The sequence below is a fragment of the Alosa sapidissima genome, chromosome 17, assembly GCF_018492685.1.
Source record: "Alosa sapidissima isolate fAloSap1 chromosome 17, fAloSap1.pri, whole genome shotgun sequence".
In the NCBI taxonomy this organism is placed as follows: Eukaryota; Metazoa; Chordata; class Actinopteri; order Clupeiformes; family Clupeidae; genus Alosa; species Alosa sapidissima.
This window is the reverse complement of record NC_055973.1, coordinates 21,553,574-21,574,829: the sequence shown is the minus strand read 5'-3', so window position 1 is coordinate 21,574,829 and position 21,256 is coordinate 21,553,574. Positions and strand designations below refer to the sequence as shown.

Genomic DNA, 21,256 nt, shown 5'->3' with positions numbered 1-21,256 from the left:
CTTACAAATACTTTATTATCAGCTTATGAAAAAATAAACAATTTATTTATATATAACATACTAAAAAATATCAGTTTAGTGATAGCTTGATTTCAATTTATTTTATATTAATAAGCTACATTATTATTGCAAATATCATATTATTAATAATGATATATTGAGTTATTGTTAATGATTATAATGTTGATCGTAGGCCTTTACATAGCCATATACACAACGCCTATGGATATTACATAGGTTGATTAACTATTGAACTATAAATGATGTTCTATTGATTAACAGTTAGTTAGAAAAACAATTACAAATTTGTTACAAATTTGTTTTTCAGATGGCTATGATAAAGTTGGGTCGTAGTCTTTTATTTGGTAGTAAATCATTTGTAAACTATCTAAAAATGTACATTTTATAATTAATTGATGGGAAATTATTGCATCAAACCTTTTTTGTAATGGCTATTATGAAGTTGCATCTTAGTCTTTTATATGTTAATAAACAATTTGTAAATTATCTAAAAATGTCAATCTCATAATCAATAACTGGAGTGCAAACCATCTATGAACATAATGTTTATTTGAAGTTTCACCAAAACGGTAAGTTATGAAAGTTGACAAAACAAATTTGATAATGGAAAACATCACATCAAAACAACTTCTATTTATATTTCTTGGCAATGTCATGGAGTAGGCGACCCAGTGGGCCATTGCGATGTTTTTTGGCTAGCCATTCATTCCACTCAATTAATGTAAGGTGATCTGTTAACAAGTCCTCTGTCCGGTTCCCCCTGCATCTTGAGATGATCTCCTTATAACTCCGCCAAGCCCTCTCGATGTGCTGAGTGTGGCAACCTGTATCTGCATTGACGAATGCTTGACTGTGGTTCACTGTGTAATGATCATACCCCAGTGCAGGCAGTACCTGGCGGTAGGCTCGCCATTCGTCACTTAAAACTGAAGTCCCTCTTCTAATATGGTGGACGATGAGAGGTACCAGCTCTTGTCTTGTCCTTTTTGGCACTAAACGTAGAATAGGTCGACGTCTTGAGTGCTTCACACCGAGCATCCCAAACACCCACTTTTTTCTTTTCCAGCCACCTGTTATCCGGCCACGTCCATACTGTCAAAAAAGCACACATGGATATTACAAATTATGTTTAAGCATTATTTTACTCTTTGGTAATAAAAATAGGAGAAAGAGGAAGATGATGAGGAATAACAAAAAGAAGAAAAATACATTATGTGTATTGTGTTTGCATTTACTTTTCTTTTGTGCCTGAAGTGGCTTTCATCTATCGCCACAAACTCTCTTCGACCTCCCAGCCTCTGTCCTCTCTTCCTTCGCATTCGTTCCACAGCCTCAACACAGACATTTCTCATATGTTTGGCCATTCTTGTCAGTGTTGCTGAACTTGCGGCAATGTCATCGGTTATCATGTCAACTTGTCTTAACCGTAGGCCTTGTGCAAACCTGATAATACACAATATTATAGTAATGGTGAAAAATTGCATAATAAACAGTGAGCAGACACCTAATTAGGACACATGAAATATGCATCAAGGAGAGAAAGAGGAAGGTAGAATGAGAGAGAAGTAAGACAAACAGAAAGAGTGAAAAGGGGAGAAAGTGAAGACATAGACAGATGTGGGTGGATGAATAGACATAGGTACATGGATAGATGATAGTCGGGTAGATATGGAAGAGAGTGCAGGTAACTAGATGGAAATATCTAGTACAGATAGATTATTGTTAGAGACAGACAGGCAGACTCAATAGACCTCTGAAGTTTGCCTACAAAAAAGAACCAAAACGGCCATCTTTGCCCATATAAGGAGATCTGGTTGTTAATTGAAGCTAACTACCTATGGCAAGTTCATTGCAAGTTAGCTCTGGGGTAGCAATAATCTAAGTGTGCCGCCTTCACGTACCGGTCACAGTATCCACTCGAAGGCAGAGGACAAAAGTGTGTTCAGGAAAACGTCTGCATTTCAGACTTTTTCATCCCCGCGAGAGTTTAAAAGATGCGATAATTCAAAATCCCCATGTTATTTTCCCACAGGAAAAATCTTAGAATAGCCTACTTTATTTATTTTTTTAGATATGTGATCACATTTCACTTCACCTTTGTAAACGGTACGCTCTGAATGATTAAAGATAATGATTCATGGTCACTTTTTACACCTGAATTTATAATTTAGCCTACTTGTCTATAGGCCTTTCTCACAAAACGACCGATGGCCCAAAAAGTCTTCAGAGCAGTGTACTCGAGCTTCCAATGTTTAAGGGCGCTACACACCAACCCAACATTGGCTGCCAGGTGCCGACGGCGATAGCTTTTGTGCCGATTCAACATGTGTAATCGGCAGAAAAGCTACCACCGCCGGCATCCGTCAGTCGATATCGGGTTGGTGTGTAGCGCCTATAGGTGCAGGAACCGGAAGAGCCAGTCCCTGCTCTGAAAGACTTTTTGGGCCATCGGCCGTTTTGTGAGAAAGGCCTATTGTGATCAGAATGTTCAAGATGAACTTAAAAGTGCCTAATTGTCCATCCAAAGGTTATACCAAAAGACTATCTGATATTTAAGCCTGGTTATGGGTATAGGCCCTGCTTAAGCAACATTAAAAATCTAATTGGCCTACATATACCTACTGTTACTGTAGTAGTCTATGTCCATACCTGTATAAGAACCTCATCCAGCTGAAAAGGCACATCTTGGATTTGCTGAAGATTGTCTGGTGTCGGATGGATTTCCTGACTATGCCTTTGTGCTTGGCCCGACGTCGACATACCCTGTGGACAAAAAACACAAGCAATGAAATCTAACTTAAAGTTATTCGTTTGATCTCAATTCATAGTATCCTAGGCCTATAGCCTACATGTTTCCCCCATAAATATAAATCGTATAGGCTTTTCAGATAATTAGAAATGAGTCTTCTAGCCTAGGCCGATATGCCTACATGGTAGGCTAGCCTACAAAATATAAAATGAGAAAAAAAATGCCAGTAGCCTAAGTATATAGAAAATATAAGTGGTTTTCATTCAAGATGTAGGCCTATCTATCTGTGATAAATATAGCCTATGGATAAAAAGACAACTTACCATTCACATTTATCCACACCACGACACTTCTGTTCAATTTTCATTGTATGGTGGCAAAAGTTGCATTTCATCTTTTTTTTTATCAGTCTTCTCCTCTGCAACCATTTTATAAGCTTCTTTAAATTCTTTTTACTTCTTCTTCCTTCAATTAGTTGCCGCAGCTCCCTTGCTAAACCAGGCATCTTGATTCCATAAGGAAATATGCTACTGTGTTCCAGTTTGCGCCAAAAAATACGCGCCAGTAGTGCATTGGTAGCTGTGAAGCCAGCAGCAATAGGGTGGGGGGAAACGTCATTATACAAATATAAGCGTTGACTGATGATACTGTTTTGCCACAATGTTATCAGCCTCCATTTACCATTGTTGGTTTTCAATAACATGCTATAAATTATACAATTTACAAATTATAAATCAACATGGCAAGTTTCAAGCCCAAAGAGAGGGATTTTAAACTCTTATTTTGAAGTCAATGAATTCAGGAAACTCCGGCTGAGGGTAGCTAATCTTTCTTTTTTCGTTATGTTAACAAGTGGCTAGTGACAAGATCTCGAAGTAACGTGGAATTAAAAGAAGAAAATAAGCATAGCATTACATTTCATTGCCATTTATCTTAGACACGAAATGGCAAAAAGAAAAAGTAGACCTTTTACAAGGTCAGGGAAGATCAGGAAACTAGATGGTGAAAAGAAGTCGCCTGTAACCCTAATCGACGATGACGATGGGGTTGATGGACACGAAGGGAGTTCCAGCCAGATAGTGCTAAACTCAACTCAAACCGCCCGTAAGTTTCTTAACTTTCATTCTTATTAGCCTGTTATTAATGCATCCAACTTACTGTCTTAACAGTAGTTTCTAGCGTTATCTTTTCCCCCTTTAAGTTTATAACAACTTGTCAAATGTGCATGGCTATCTTATCACATCTGGTGTAGCTAGCGAGTAAAAGCTTGTAGGATGTCTTGGAGCAGCTTAGCAGCTACACACAGGTCGTTAACACACATTTTTAGAGCAGCACTCCGAGGGATGCAGATCGTTTTCGAGAGGCAAACATTTAAGAAATGCTTTTTAGCATATGTAGCCTACACTGTAAACATTCACAGTTGTTGAAGCCTATAGGCCATCAAAGGGCAGAACTGACTACTAATTGTATTATGTGTAGTCTGTCAAAATCTTCAAATACCCTATTATGTTTATTATTGTCATTAATTGTGGTTATACTGCCTGTATTTTGGTGAAAAACAGCATACTGCATGGTGAACAAATGTAGAGCAAACCATGAATGTAGTATTGATGTGCTTTTAAAACAGAAACATAGCATGCTCTACCTATTATTTATTTATTTATTTCTTCCTTGCTTTCTGTCTTTCAGGAAACTCTATGTCTCCAACAGTATCAGAGCTCCTCCTTAAAGCTAAGGAGAGAGAGGGTGTCCTGATAAGGAAGAACAAGAAGCTGAAAAAGGAATTGGACTCTCTTCGCAAACAAGGGGCTGGTAAGTCAATACTTTATCTCAATATGACATTTAACAACAAACACCACTTGGATTAAAACATTTTAATATAGGGCTCTTCACAGTGTAAGTAGAACGCTCCATTCACGTTCGGCTGTCAATTCTTTATGCTAAGCATAATTGACCGCTGTCAAGGATAGTGGCCTTTTTGCCACTGATTCACTACAGACAGTTGTTCAGCTGCGTTCTAAAGAATGTTGTATTCAAGTTCAGTGAGTTTGGTGAAGTTTGTTTCTCATCATTTGCCAATGAAAACAGTAAAAAATACATTTAAAGACCCATCAGGTGAAGTGTCTTCTCTTATGTTGGTAGGTAGCCGTATAATAAGTGGGGTCCGGGTCGCTCTGTCGGGGCTTATTTTTTCGATAATGGCTGGCATTCTATACATTAACCCTTACACAGTAGAGCCCTTTGAAGACTCCATCAATAATATCAAATATCAAGTATAACTTTTTTTTCATGTTGTCACCATGTTGGTCTTGAGGATGGACACACATCATACACCTTTGTACCTGACAAAATGTATGTGAGTACTGAAGCTTCTCACTTAAACTTGACTTGATTAAACTTTCCCGTCCCCTTTTCTTATTGTTTCTTTTCAGACAAGATATGCCATACCACAACTTCTGACCACACCACTTCATCTGAGTCATCATCTGAGTCCTCTTCCACCAGTAATTCATCTTCCTCTTCTTCCTCCAATTCTTCATTGTCATCAGACGATGAAAGTCATAAGAAAAGGCGTTACAAAAAAAAGCATACAAGGAAAGACAAAAGGCATCGGAAGGAAAAGAAGTCGGCAAAAGCAAGGCATCGCAAAAAGCACAAGAAGGAACAGAAGTCCGCAAAACCTGAATGTGGACAAAGAGGTGAGTCATAAGGGAGGGCTCCTGTTTACAAAAACAATTACATTAATACGCAGGATTAAAGTTAAAATCCCTTGTGCCAAAATCCAAGGTAAAAACACTGTAAAAACATTCAGAAGCCCCTACTCCTGGAGACACTCCCCTCCATGCTGCCACCATATTACCACTTTGAAATATCCAATACCCAAAATACTCTTAACCAGCCTAGGCATGGTCAAGTTATGAGTGATGCATATTAATGTCAACAATATTTTGTCTCATCTCACAGTCCAGTTAATCTCTATTTGTTTTATTTCTTACTGATGCAGCTTCCAGTCCAAAAGACATCGTTGCAAGGTACAAGAAGGTTCTGCGGGCTTACAACCGTGGAAAAAAACTTGGGGAAGCGTGTACCATTGCTGGTGTTACAGAGCTGACCGTTCGATCAAAAGCAGCTATCCCAGAGTTGGCTATAGCTTCACCAGAAAAATTTGAGGAGCTTTTGGCAGGCTACAACAAAAGAGGAAAAATTTCTGATTTTCTAAGTAAATGTGAAGACCTTATTGAGAATGATACACAGGTCAGAGCTGAGATAGCAAAACTCAAAAATGAGGGCAATCTCATACCCTACATTAAGAGGGAGCCGAAGTAAGCCCCCCGCCAACAACCCTCTTATGTTTAAGCAGTGTTTATTCATGTTGTGTTCATGTTTACTGTCTGATTGTCTGAAGAGGCAGCAGAAGTAAGTGCCCCTCGCCCCACCACCCTGTTTTGTTTACGCTGTGGTGTTGCAATGAAGGATTGATAGCCTTTTAAGCTATTATGTTTTTTGTTTGATTTTTATTTGCTTATTGCCCTGCTCTGATGGATCAGAAGTTTTGATTTCAATAAATATCTCTTGATATTAAAGCCAGTTGTGATGTGTGATAATGCTTTACAATGTGTTAAGCATCTGTAATTGCAGTGTATGTAAAGTGTTATTGTTTTCATTATCACTATTGTCATTTAACAATATTTGACTTTAATCGGCAAAGTCATAAGTTAAGTACTTAACTATGAACACCAGTTACAACTTCAATGTGTTTATACATTGTTTGCTCCAGGTATATCCCATCAGTTTGTAATACAGCATTTTTGGATCATTTACAAATTGTTCATTAAAATATAAGACTAAGATGTAACTTCATAATAGCCACCCAAAATTTTGTTTCATGCAGTCATTTCCCATCAATTGATTATAAGATTGACATTTTTAGATAATTTACAAATTGTTTATTAACATATAAAAGACTAAGATGCAACTTCATAATAGCCATTAAAAAAAAAGGTTTGATGGAATTATTTCCCATCAATTAATTATAAAAAGTACATTTTTAGATAGTTTACAAATGATTTACTACCAAATAAAAGACTACGACCCAACTTTATCATAGCCATCTGAAAAACAAATATTGCAATTGTTTTCTAACTAACTGTTAATCAATAGAACATAATGTATAGTTCAATAGTTAATCAACCTATGTAATATGCATAGGCGTTGTGTATATGGCTATGTAAAGGCCTACAATCAACATTATAATCATTAACAATAACTCAATATATCATTATTAATAATATGATATTTGCAATAATAATGTAGCTTATTAATATAAAATAAATTGAAATCAAGCTATCACTAAACTGATATTTTTTAGTATGTTATATATAAATAAATTGTTTATTTTTTCATAAGCTGATCATAAAGTATTTGTAAGTTATGTATTTAGTAATCATTGATTGTTATCTACAAATGATTAAGTTATGATAATTAAGTGATTAAATATTTTATTATAGTTGCAAAATAAAGCATCAATTAACCATTTATAACGGATGGTTATTATAAAGTGCTACCTTGAACCCCGACCAGTAGGCACGGCTGAAGTGCCCTTGAGCAAGGCACCTAACCCCTCACTGCTCCCCGAGCGCCGCTGTTGATGCAGGCAGCTCACTGCGCCGGGATTAGTGTGTGCTTCACCTCACTTTGTGCTGAGTGTGTTTTACTAATTCACGGATTGGGATAAATGCAGAGACCAAATTTTCCTCACGGGATCAAAAAAGTATATATATTTATACTTATACTATATTATTAATATACTTACTATACTGAATATACTTATACTTACTATACTTACTATACTGAATATACTTATACTTACTATACTGAATGTGGCAGGTGATCTACTGTATAGGCTTCATAAAATAAAATAAACAGATTGCTAATGGCCTACAAGCTGATCTGATGTCTGATGTGTGATCAGTGGAATATGGGGAAGGAAGTGGCAGTGTTTTTTTGCACGTCTGCAGAAGTCAGCCAAATATGAGGGGACTGACATGCGATTCTCTGTGCTTAATGAAAATATACATTATTCCCAAATCACAAAATAATGGTTGAATATTACTAATGATATTTCATTGTTATTGTGGCAGGATAGCCACAGCAGTGGAGAAGACGGAGGAGACCAAACAGATTTCAACGAAAGGCTTCGTTTATTTTTTTTTCTTTTTCCTCTTTTCTTAAAATCGTGCAAATATTTACAGTGTCAACCATGCATGAAAAATACGCAAAACAAAACTGTAGCAAAACAAAAAGAAATAGGCATAAGTAGCCAGGCTAAGTCCTCAGACCCTGAACCACTATCAACCACAATCAATTGACAGACCATGTTCCCATCACTACCATCACCGACATAGTGAGGCTCTGGGGCCTAATACAGAGCATTGCTATCCGTAGCCCCGCCCCCTGGATAACCCCACTGTCAAAAATAATCAATTAACTAAATAACATTGTAATTACCAAATAACAAATCAAACAAGAAAACACATAATACACAAACACATACAATAATGGACATGTACAAAAACACCTTACTAAACCCTTAAAAATAGCTTTAATTTATTACCCCTAAAACACCCCCGTAACAATGGGCTGCCCCACAATGAACCCGGGAAACCCCTCTATTTCTTCCCAATGGAACAGTCCATCTGTTTCCCCACACGCAACGCGGAAGTACGTTTTTAACGGCGGGTGAGTGAATGGCTTACGGAGTTGTGATAGCAAATGTTTAATCAATAAATTACGTTTTTAACAGCCAGTGTGCATTATTTTACTTGTTGATACTAGACAAAGAATATACAGAAGAGAAATGAGAATGACAATATATCTTACGTGAATGTTTGAATCAGTGAGCTGCACAAACTATAGCCATCTAGAAGTGCTGGTAGGCCTTTCCCTGCACTCTAAAAACTAAGTTCGGCCCTGTGTAAGTAATCTATGGTAAATGGTGATTAATGATAATGTTAAGAAGATAAACAGTACATACGGTAATGAGAATGAGTAGCGTCAGGACAGGACAGCAGTGATTTAAAGATGCCGGCAAATGGCCGCCTGCGCGCTGCGCGCTACATGCGCGTGTGCGTCACAGCTCAGTCTGTGACATTTCCCCCCCCTTCTAAAGATGCCCCTTGTGGCATCCTAGACAGGAAATCAGCGGTACAATTCAATTTCCCAGCCCGGTACAACACTTCAAACTCAAAAGGCTGTATTGCCAAAAACCACCTAGTGATCCTGGCGTTAGTGTCTCTCATTTGGCCCAACCAAGACAATGCTCTATGATCAGTCTCTAATACAAACTTGCGCCCCAACAAGTAGTATTTAAAAGAGTCCAGTGCCCACTTTATAGCCAGGCATTCTTTCTCCACGGTAGAGTAGTTGCACTCCCTGGGCAAAAGCTTGCGGCTTACGTAGGCCACAGGTCGGAGCTGTCCATGGTCCCCTTGCAACAGCACAGCACCTAAGCCCCTCTCAGAGGCATCCGTTTGCAAGGTGAAGAGTTTGTCAAAGTCTGGGCTGAGGAGCACAGGCTCCTGACACAAAGAGTTCTTTAAGTCCTTAAAAGCTGCTTCACAGGCCTCAGTCCATAGCACCCTGTTTGGCTGGCTTTTGCGGGTTAGCTCAGTCAGTACAGCCGCTTTTTCTGAGAAATGGGGGATGAAGCGTCTGTACCAACCCGCCAGCCCTAAAAAGGAGCGTACCTGCTTTTTGGTGGTTGGGCGTTCAGCAGCCATAATGGCCTCCACCTTCCCCACCTGAGGTCGTATGACACCTCGGCCCAACACGTAGCCAAGGTAGGCCGTCTCCTCCCTGGCTAAGGCACACTTGTCTGGATGGATGGTCAGGCCCGCCTCCTTCACCAAGGAAAGGACCTGCTGTACGTGCTGCAAATGCTCCGCCCAGTTGGAGCTATAGATGATGATGTCATCCAAGTAGGCGGCGGCAAAGCCCTCACTCCCCCTGAGGACCCTGTCCATTAGCCTCTGAAATGTGGCAGGTGCCCCATGCAACCCAAACGGTAGCACGGTGAACTGAAAGTGCCCGAAGGGGGTCCTAAATGCAGTCAGCTCCTTACAGTCCCCTGCTAAAGGCACCTGCCAGTATCCCTTGCAAAGGTCAAGTGTGGTCAAAAACTTGGCCTTGCCCAAACGCTCAACCAAGTCGTCAACCCTTGGCATGGGGTAAGGGTCAAACTTGGCCTGGGCATTGACCTTCCTGAAGTCCAAGCAGAACCGCAGATTGCCGTCCTTCTTGGGCACGAGGATGATGGGGCTGCTCCACTCGCTGAAGGAGGGCTCAATCACGCCGAGCTGCAACATCTTGTCCAACTCCTCCCTCAGGACAGGAAGCAGACGCTCTGGGACTCGGTAAGATGGCTGTCTCACCGGCTGCTCATCCCTCAGGTGAATCCGGTGTTCCACCAGCTCAGTCCTTCCGGGTTTCTCCATGAAGAGTTCATCTGGCAGGATGCTACAGAGCTCCCGCTGACGGTCCTCTGACAGGTGGCTTAGGTCCAGCTTGCTCTCCTCCTCACGGGCAGGCAGGTACTGCTCGCTATACTCTTCCTCCTCTTCCACCGCTTGGATGAACATAGTAGACGCTTCCGGCTGTGGTTGCGGCCGCTCACTCCACTCCTTCAACATGTTGACATGGAAGACTTGGTGCCTTTTACGGTGGTCTGGCATGTGGACCTCATAGGTCACTGGTCCCATCTTCCGCGTCACTGTATAGGGCCCCTGCCATTTTGCCAGCAGTTTGTTGTCAGAGCTGGGTAGCAACAGCAGAACCCGGTCACCAGTTTGGAAGCAGCGAGTTCGGGCTGACCGGTCGTACCACATCTTCTGCCGATCTTGCGCCCTCTGCAGGTTTTCTTGTGCCAAGGCGGATGCAGCTGCAAGCTTCTCCCGCATCTTCAGCACATAAGAGATGATGTTGGTCTGGCCTGAGGTCTCACCTTCCCAGGTCTCCTTCAGTACGTCCAGTGGGCCCCGTACCTGATGTGCATATAGAAGTTCAAAAGGAGAAAACCCCATAGAAGCCTGGGGGACCTCCCTATATGCAAACATAAGGTAGGGTAGCCACTGGTCCCAGTCCTTTCCACTGTCCGCAACAAACTTCCGGAGCATGTTCAAGAGGGTCTGGTTGAACCGCTCAACAAGTCCATCGGTCTGTGGGTGGTAAGGAGTGGTTCTGATGCGTTTGATTCCTAACAGATCATACACCTGCCTTAAGATCTTGCTCATAAAGTTGGTTCCCTGATCTGTTAGCACTTCTTGGGGTATACCTACCCTAGAGAAAAGCTGTAGCATAGCTGTTGCTACCCGTTTAGCTGTTACATCTCTCAGGGGGAATACTTCAGGATACCTGGTGGCATAATCGCAAATAACCAAAATAAACCTGTTCCCTGACTTACTCCTCTCAAGGGGCCCAACTACATCGACTCCAATCCTTTTGAAAGGGGTGTCAACAACTGGCAAGGGAATCAAAGGGGCATGTACGAGGCCTCTGCCTCCAGATAGCTGGCACTGGGGACAAGACTTGCAATACCTCTTGACTTCAGCAAAGAGCCCTGGCCAATAAAAACGCTTACTGATCCTTTGTAGGGTCTTCATGTAAGCCAAGTGTCCGGCCCAGGGTATGGTGTGACCCAGTTCCAGTACATGCTCACGGTATTTCTCAGGAATCACCAGCTGCAGCCCTTCCTCACTCTCTCTGTAAAGGAGGTTGTTTTGTACTGTGTACCCCTCTCTACCCAGGACAGGAATAAAAGAAGAACCATTAGCTTTCTTAAACAATGGGACCAGGGTGGGGTCTACACGCTGTTCCTCAGCCAGATCACTTTTAAACATCAAGTCTTCAGTAGTTAAACAGGGGGGCTCTACTGACTCAGTCTGTATGTTTGTATGCTTCAACACCTGGTCCACTGTTTGCCTGCGCCTCTCACACCTTCCTTCCCTGGTGCGTATGGGCTCCACAACAATATCCTCGCCACAGAAAGGTAACTCTGCCATGTGTGCCTGCCGCTGCCCCTTGGCCATAGCTCTTGTGACAACACCACACCATGCGCTCTTATTTACCAGCTCAAGTAGCACTGGGAAATCCTGACCCAATAGTACTGGATAAGGGAGTTTGGTTGCTAGCCCTACCCTAAGTAGGTAAGTCTGGTCACTTACTTTAATATACACATCTGCCGTGCTGAGTTCACTCCGGTCACCATGCACACAAAAAATGGCAAGCTTGTCATTACTGTTTCTGGACTCTAGGGGGACTAGGTCAGCTTGTACTAAGGTCTGTGAACACCCTGTGTCTACCAGTGCAGTGACAGGTTTCCCATTAAGCTCTATGCTAACAGTGGGGTCCCTGCTCTGCTGGGTCTTAAAGGCTGATGTGGGGTGGGGTACATAACAGAGATAGCCGGGCTTAGGTTTCCTGAGGGGGCAAACAGGACTCTTGTGACCTTCCTTACCACAATTAAAGCAAGATATGCCTTTAAGCTGAGCACTGGCTGGGGGACGGGGTGATGGGGCGCTATTATAAGCAGGGGCAGCATCAGAACCAACTCGACCAGCACCATCAGACTTACCCCGTGGTTGACGATCAAGCACTCCAGCATACCGGTATCTCCTGGGGCCTCGGTGTGCTGACACAAAGTTCTCCACTAGCTGGGCGGCCTCTGCTGCTGTTGCTGGGTTGTGCTCCTTAACCCAGGTCTTCACTTCGGGGTAGAGCACGCGGAGATACTGCTCCAGCACCATGGTCTCCATGAGGGCCATCTTGCTGCTCTGGTCAAACTTCACCCACTTGCAAAAGAGGTCTTTCAGTTGGATGTAAAGTTCCTGCGGGGTCTCATCTGGACTGGTCTCCAGGGCTCTGAACTGCAGACGATACGTCTCTGGGCTAATCTCGTACTTCTTCAACACTGCTTCTTTCAGGGAATCGTAGTCCAAGGTCTTCTGAGGATCCATGGCAACAAAGGCACTGCGGGCCTTCCCAGTCAGTAGTGGTATCAGGTGCACCGCCCAGTCTTCTTTTGGCCACTCAAAGACAGTAGCTAGCCTTTCAAAGGTGGTCAAGTAATGCTCAATGTTATCGGAGTCCTCTAGCTTAGCCATCTTTGATTTATAGCCTCTCCCTCCTTTGGCGGCCTCTGCTGGAGCTTCAGGTGTCGGAACACGCGGCTCTGAAGGAACTGGTGTAACTGCCCTTTCTCGAGCCGTCTCTACATCCAGCTGCAGTTGGTTCACCTGATGTGAGAGGACTTGGAACTGGTGGGCTTGCCTCGTAGACTCCTTATCCAGCCGCTCATCTCTGGCCCGTTGCACCTCCATGAAGGACTCAAACATCCTAGCAAGCCGACCAAGAGCTGGATCTTCCTTCTCAGGTGGTGCAGCAGGTACTGTAGGCTCGGCGGCGCCCCCTGCTGCTCCTTCTTCTTCGCCAACTTTCTTCTTTTCTTTCCTTGTGGTCATTTCCTTGGTTTCTTTGTCTCTCCTCTCCGCCTATCTCCCACGATCCCACTTCTGACACCAAATGTGGCAGGATAGCCACAGCAGTGGAGAAGACGGAGGAGACCAAACAGATTTCAACGAAAGGCTTCGTTTATTTTTTTTTCTTTTTCCTCTTTTCTTAAAATCGTGCAAATATTTACAGTGTCAACCATGCATGAAAAATACGCAAAACAAAACTGTAGCAAAACAAAAAGAAATAGGCATAAGTAGCCAGGCTAAGTCCTCAGACCCTGAACCACTATCAACCACAATCAATTGACAGACCATGTTCCCATCACTACCATCACCGACATAGTGAGGCTCTGGGGCCTAATACAGAGCATTGCTATCCGTAGCCCCGCCCCCTGGATAACCCCACTGTCAAAAATAATCAATTAACTAAATAACATTGTAATTACCAAATAACAAATCAAACAAGAAAACACATAATACACAAACACATACAATAATGGACATGTACAAAAACACCTTACTAAACCCTTAAAAATAGCTTTAATTTATTACCCCTAAAACACCCCCGTAACAATGGGCTGCCCCACAATGAACCCGGGAAACCCCTCTATTTCTTCCCAATGGAACAGTCCATCTGTTTCCCCACACGCAACGCGGAAGTACGTTTTTAACGGCGGGTGAGTGAATGGCTTACGGAGTTGTGATAGCAAATGTTTAATCAATAAATTACGTTTTTAACAGCCAGTGTGCATTATTTTACTTGTTGATACTAGACAAAGAATATACAGAAGAGAAATGAGAATGACAATATATCTTACGTGAATGTTTGAATCAGTGAGCTGCACAAACTATAGCCATCTAGAAGTGCTGGTAGGCCTTTCCCTGCACTCTAAAAACTAAGTTCGGCCCTGTGTAAGTAATCTATGGTAAATGGTGATTAATGATAATGTTAAGAAGATAAACAGTACATACGGTAATGAGAATGAGTAGCGTCAGGACAGGACAGCAGTGATTTAAAGATGCCGGCAAATGGCCGCCTGCGCGCTGCGCGCTACATGCGCGTGTGCGTCACAGCTCAGTCTGTGACAGTTATTGTTATCAAAAATGACCGATTTACACATTCCCTGTACCATAAATACGGCAATTTTCATCAGATTGTCTTAAGATCTTATGATATCCTTCACAAAAGGCTTTTGAACACATACAATTTATTGTGACTACTTTCTTTGAATTTTGAGTGATTTATTCAACGTAGAAACACTTCTTTTGTTTACGGTCAAAAATGACCTCCATAGGAAATGAATGAGTAATTTTCATGCAGGAGATGAAAGACATCTCCATACACACACTCCTAACACTTACCACCAATATTCCCACACATGCATGCATGCACACACAGAAGCAAACACAAACCCCACACACATACACGCACACACACAAACAGACACACATACACACACATGTTCACCCACTCACTCTCTCTCACACACACACGCACACACACGCACACACACTCAGTTCATGTTGCCACTTGTGCGTGTGACCCACCAATGTTCGCACACATATGCATTCACGCACATACAGAAACACACCCACCCACACGCACACAAACAGACACACACACACACACACGTACACCCACTCACACACACACACAAAATACACACACACACACACAGAGAGAGTTCATGTTGTCAGTTCATGTTGTCATGTTGCCACATGTGCATGTGAACCGCCAATGTTTGCACACACATGCATGTACAGTATGCACACACAGAAACACTCACACCCACACACACACACAAACACAGACACACACACACACACACATACAAATACACACATTTACACCCACTCTCTCTCTCTCACACACACACACACAGTTCATGTTGTCATGTTGCCACTTGTGCATGTGAACCACCAGTGTTCGCACACATATGCATTCACGCACATACAGAAAGACACACACCCACACACACAGAGACAAACACACACATTTTGTAGATGTTAATGTTCTAATAAGGTTCTGTTTACAATATATGTTCTACTAAATTATACTTTTTGTCATGGTATTGGTATTTAACAGCAGTTATAACTGTCCGGTCAAATTTGACCGCGACCAGTATATTAAGGGGGGTAGCAACAAACAGTGTTTAAAGGTTAAAAATATGCAGGGCACCAAAAACATTTTGCTCGTAAAAAATCATCATACCGCATATTGTGGCGGGTCTGTTATTTAGCCTACTGTAGGCTGCGCAAACCACAGGCTTTTATTTTCAAAAGCAGATTTCGATTTTTCGTTAACCACTGTGTAGCCAAGCCTTATGCCATACCCAAGTAGCCTTAATCGAGGTCATTTTTAATTATGCATGATTTATTTTGTTATTGAATTTGTAGGCTGTGATTCCTTTCGGCAACAATTGTGTTTAAAGGTAGCCTCCTGCTTTTTCAGAAGGGGCGGCAGGCAGGCTACTGATAGAGCGACGTACAGTGACAGAGCGACGTACAGTTGCAGAGCGACGCACAGTGGCTGAAAGTGGTACTACAGTTTCACGCAGCTTCACGTCACATAATGCGTGAATGAAGTGGCCATTTCAAAGTAAAGGCCACTGTAAGACATTTCTGTTATACACCTGTCCTATCTGAAGTTAGGAAAACACTGACTTTGGAGTGGCTGTTCTGTAATGACTTTCTAAACTAGTCACCATAGTTACCAAACAGATAAGGATTTGCGAGTTTCTCAATACGATACAGCGGCCACTGCCGCATATCGTTTACCCACTCCATAGAGGTGAATAGCCATGGGTAGCAAAGTTTAATATTGCAATCTGACCTCCTGATAGCATTTGTTGTTTTCCTCCCAAGTTAGCCTCTCCATCCTCTTCTGCCGTGTTATCCCAATGAAGCTAACTAGACGTAGCTAGCCGACCGGAAGTTTAAAGACAAAGTGGAAGACAAGAAATTAAAAAAAAAAAAAAAATGGGCGGGACTGAATAAGGTGAATAGAACAGAGATATAAAGATGTTATGCAATGAAGAGTCAAAGCTAACATTGCATACAGGCCTTTAAAAGCCAAACACAAGTCAACAGACAACAATCCATTATAAGGTACCAGGCTTTATAATAACAGAAAAGACCTCCACTTTATTCTATATGGGGAAAAGAAAGAGTTCTCTCTTTTGTCTAGACTACTACGAGGCAGAAGAGCCTTGAGTAGCAATGCTTTCAAATCATTTCAGAGAAAATGCAGAGAGGAATGTCTTTGCCATTGTGATTCATAGCTAAGGAGAACAATACAAATAAACATAATCTCAATGATTTCTCTAAAAGCACCATTTGCCCTTGATTGCACATATTGCAGATATTTTCTTGAAAGCCTGCTGGTGGAGTATGTGTGTGAGAGAGACCCATTTCCATCTTGTGTGTGTGTGTGTGTGTGTGTGTGTGTGTGTGTGTGGATAGAAAAAGCCATTTCCAGCTTGTGTATGTGTGTGTGTGTGTGTGTGTGTGTGTGTGTGTGCTGCTCATGTGTGCGAGTGAGCAGGTCAGTGATTGAGGCAGATGAAGGCCTCAGATCTGAGATGAGCTGCGGTAGTAAATATCCTGCATTACGCTCCAGCCTCCAAAGCTCCATTGAGCAATTTGTCCTCCTCCTGTGTGCCGGGCTCTTCAAACCCCTACCTCCTCCCCTCCATGTGACTCCCCATCCTGATGGCCCTCAGATGGGGAAGATGCCATCTCCACCGCGCTCCACCAATCAGCCAATCAGCTCTCTGTATTCCACTGATGGAGCCACACAGCTGGACAGACCCCCGACCAGCTGGGCAAATATTGGGGCGACTATTTAAACGGATCTGATCAAACAAACAGCATCAGCAGAGATTGAGAGGCAGCAGGGTGACACGTGAGGCAGAACTGAGCAGAACTTTTAAAGTCAGATCAATACCAACAGCAGACATGACTGACTGATAATCAATGAAATGAATGCTTTGTAATTGCTGAGCAGCAGTATAGAGTCATTCCATCTCTTCTAGAATAAACCATACAGTACATTCTAAAAACAAATGTGTTAAAAACAACACAACTTGTGTTGTTTTTAACACATCTCTGTGTCCAGATAGGAACAACACATTCGTTTTAAGAGTGTATTGAGACATAAATGCATACTTTAACACATACACACACACACACACACACACACACACACACAACATTAGAGAGGGAAAAGTGCAGTGTAGTCACGCACAAAAAAAAAGAAAATGTGAAAATTGCCTCAGGGTTGATGGTGGAACTAGAAGTACTGATAACTCCAGCCTTTGACCTCTGTACAGTCAAACCTCTACCACAAGGCACACACACACAAAGGCATTCAGACACACACAAAAAATGTTCAAACATGCACAAAAGCATTCGGACACACACAATGTTCACACACGCACAAAAGCATTTTCAGACACACACATACACACACACACACACACACACACACAAAAGCATTCTTCACAGATTCACACACACACACACACACAAACACACACACCCATTGAAACATTCCTTCAAACACCCACAGATGCACGCACACACACACACACACACACACACACAGTTGATAGTTCCTCCCTTCCTAAAGTTCCACACTGCTGGTTCTGTCCTGGCTGTGTTTCTGTAGAGCAATCTGTCAGCCAGCAGACAAGAATCGTTTCAGCTTATCTACCTTTCTCAGGTGTGCACCGGATAAAGATGATTCCCACCAACAGCCCAACACCGTCACATCTGAAAAAGGGCCGTGTGTGTGTGTGTGTGTGTGTGTGTGTGTGTGTACATGTCGGCGAGGCAAGCTCTATCTCGACCAAAACACCCACTCTAGTAATGTGTCCACCAGCTATGGAAGAACAGCCATTTTATAAGAAGGCCAGGACACACCAAGAGCAGAAGCAGGTAGCAGACTGACCACTGAAAAGAAAGTTACAGTGAGATCACTAGAGTGAGAGCTAGAGTAAGATTAACACTAGAGTGAGAGCTACAGTAAGATTAACACTAGAGTGAGAGTTACAGTAAGATTAACACTAGAGTGAGAGTTACAGTAAGATTAACACTAGAGTGAGAGCTACAGTAAGATCACTACAGTGAGAGCTACAGTAAGATCACTACAGTGAGAGTTAAGGTCGAGTTCTGGGTAGCAGCACTTTCACTGTTGAATTCATCTGTTTGCATGATCCAATACCAAACTAGTTAAATATACCAATTATTTGATTTATATATACCTACATTCTTAGTTGCCAACCATTCTGTTTTATACTTGAAAATACAATGGATGTATAATGTAAGGATCTGGTAGTCACGTTTAACTGAATATCTAGAGCTAAACCAAGACTGTGTATTCTTAATGCAATCCCAGGAGCTGTGGTACCAAAGAGAAGTCTTTACAGTCTGCAGTCTGAATTCACACCTTAGGAAGTGCTGAGTGGACGCTCTGAAGTGAAGGAAGTGCATGACAGAATGAGTTCGACAAATATACGGAGTGACATTGCAGTTTGGCTATAAAACTATAGCTTTTTCAAAGTGGATTTTTATACCGCAGCTCTCTACTGTGAGAGAGTGATTCATGTCTGTAAATGGGGGCAGGCGGCCCAGACTGTCCCGGCAGCTTGCCGTGCCACTGTGCCAAGGCCGCGGGAACCTCGTGTGTCCCACTCCCGGCGGAGCCGAGGTCGTGCGCGCGAACGCCGTGTTTTCGCTTACGGCCGTGTTGTTTTCGCTCTCCAGCCATAAATCTGTTCGCACCGCCATCATCACCATCACTCAAGCCTTCTCTTCTGCTTCACCGCCGCCACACAGCTCTTAAAACACACGTCTTCAAAACAGCGCAGCACTTAACACACACACATACACACAGGCACACACACACACACACACACACACACACACATGCACACAGCCATTGTTTACACGGCGCCATTAACCCCGCCGTCCCACCCCCCACCAATCCACCACACACACACACACACACACACACACACACACACACACACACACACACACACACACACACACACACACACTCACACACACACATACACCTCCTCCTTTGATAAATCTGATCTGTCTGCAGTGCAATTAAAGCACATCAAAAGCCGACCGCCCCCACACACCACAACCTTGCTGTCTCTTTCTCTCTTTCCTCTCCTCTCTCTCATCCTCTCTTTCTTTCTATCTGTCACTCTTTCCCTCTATCGCTCTCTCCATCTCTCTCTCTCATGTCTTCCTCTGGAGCTGAGCTCTCATCAATATTCAATACTGTGTAAAGGCCTGGCAGCCAGTGAACTAGAGAATCACATACAGAGACAGAGATAGAAAGAGAGAGAGAGTGGGAGAACCAGAGAAAAGAGCCAGAGAAAAGACAGAGTGAGTGAGAGAGAGAGAGAGAGAGAGAAAGAGCGAGCTGAGGCCAGGGTTTAGGAGCGGAGGATCTCTGTACCTTTGATGTCCAGAGACGTGGGGCTCTACTCCATGTTGGGGTGTGAGAGAGGCGTTAGGTCGTCTAGTGGTGTCCACCCAGCTTCGGAACCGATCTCAACATCACACACTCCCACACATTACACACACCTACAGGGGGGAACACACACACGGCACAGAAGGTCAGAGCCCAGGTACACTTTACATCACATATTCATTTTAACATTACACATTCCTCCAGTGCAACTATTTTAGAATATGCCATGCATTTTACCAGCAATGCACTGCACTGCTGGTTAAAAGCATAGAATTATATAAAGTAACAGGACATTGAAATTTTACTCATATAAGGGGGCAGCCGTGGCCCACTGGTTAGCGCTTCGGACTTAAAACCGGAGGGTTGCCGGTTTGAACCCCGACCAGTAGGCACGGCTAAAGTGCCCTTGAGCAAGGCACCAAACCCCTCACTGCTCCCCGAGCGCCGCTGTTGTTGCCCGCAGCTCACTGCGCCGGGATTAGTGTGTGCTTCACCTCACTGTGTGCTGAGTGTGTTTCACTAATTCACGGATTGGGATAAATGCAGAGACCAAATTTCCCTCACGGGATCAAAAGAGTATATATATACTTATACTTAATACTTATACTTATAAAACCAGAACTATGAAGTTAGAACTATAAAGTATAAAGTCAGAATGAATTAGATTCACAGTTAGACATGGGGTTAGGATTTGAATTTGAAGTGCTATTACGCTGTACTAAATGTGTTATACACAATATGAAATTGTAAGGTTACAATGTCAAAAAAGGGTTTTAGGCCAGTGGAAGGCGCTCTCCTATCTTTTTGCTTTAAGTCTGCCGGAAGATGTCTGAGAACACACACTCCATGATGAGAACTGTGGCGCAGACAAACACAAAAACAAACACACACACACACACACACCCACACACACACACACAAACACATTCACTGGAGCTCAAACAGTTTAAGTATCTCATCCTTGTTCATCCTTCCTCGTGACTGGTTGCTCTGAGGTCAACCAATCAATTCCTCCAGTTCGACTGGCTCAAACAATGTGCAGTGCAATGTGAATTTCATTGTACATAAGACCATGACTTCTACTTGTCAATACTGTAAAGGCTTTGCTGTTGGTAATGTTTTTTGCCCACAAAGGTTGATTTGGTAGTGATTTATGTGTGTTTTTGACTGTAAATAGGCTTGGTTATTGATTGGCTGCTGTGTGATATCCCCTACCTATAGTGGATATCACTATAGTTTAACATATCTTCCTGTGTATATTTCAAATTACAGCCATAGTGCTCACACATGGACACAAGCTCCACAATCCAGACCCATAGAACAGCGAACTCAGTCAGGAACACACTGCAGCACACACACACAAAACAGCTTTTTTATAGTTAATAAAAAAAAAGGTGGAAAGCACATTTGAGATGAAAAATAAGTAATCCGACTGCACTCCTTGTGCAGGGTGATAAATAGGAAGCCGAGGGAAAGGAGCGAGAGAGC

The 21,256-nt window shown here is 42.7% G+C and overlaps 3 protein-coding genes across 3 annotated transcripts in view; 1 reads left to right on the top strand and 2 right to left on the bottom strand.

Annotated features, from left to right (window-relative positions):
• The window catches only part of grik4 (glutamate receptor, ionotropic, kainate 4), a 347,457-nt gene that overhangs the window by 240,901 nt on the left and 85,300 nt on the right, over positions 1–21,256 (bottom strand). Inside the window, exon 2 of the mRNA XM_042067701.1 lies at positions 19,754–19,881. The gene's annotated coding sequence lies outside the window, so the exon portion shown is untranslated. The remainder of the gene's footprint in view (positions 1–19,753; positions 19,882–21,256) is intronic.
• LOC121688237 lies at positions 554–3,473 on the bottom strand. Its single transcript, XM_042067703.1, has 4 exons — positions 3,094–3,473; positions 2,671–2,784; positions 1,257–1,464; positions 554–1,113 (listed from the first exon to the last, which is right to left on the bottom strand). Exons 1-4 carry the CDS (start codon positions 3,471–3,473, stop codon positions 652–654), a joined length of 1,164 nt encoding a protein of 387 aa, XP_041923637.1. The 3' UTR covers positions 554–651.
• Positions 3,715–6,354, top strand: LOC121688238 (vitellogenin-like). The gene is made up of 4 exons (XM_042067704.1): positions 3,715–3,874; positions 4,460–4,582; positions 5,203–5,469; positions 5,775–6,354. The coding sequence occupies exons 1-4, from the start codon at positions 3,715–3,717 to the stop codon at positions 6,095–6,097; spliced, it is 873 nt and encodes a 290-aa protein (XP_041923638.1). The 3' UTR covers positions 6,098–6,354.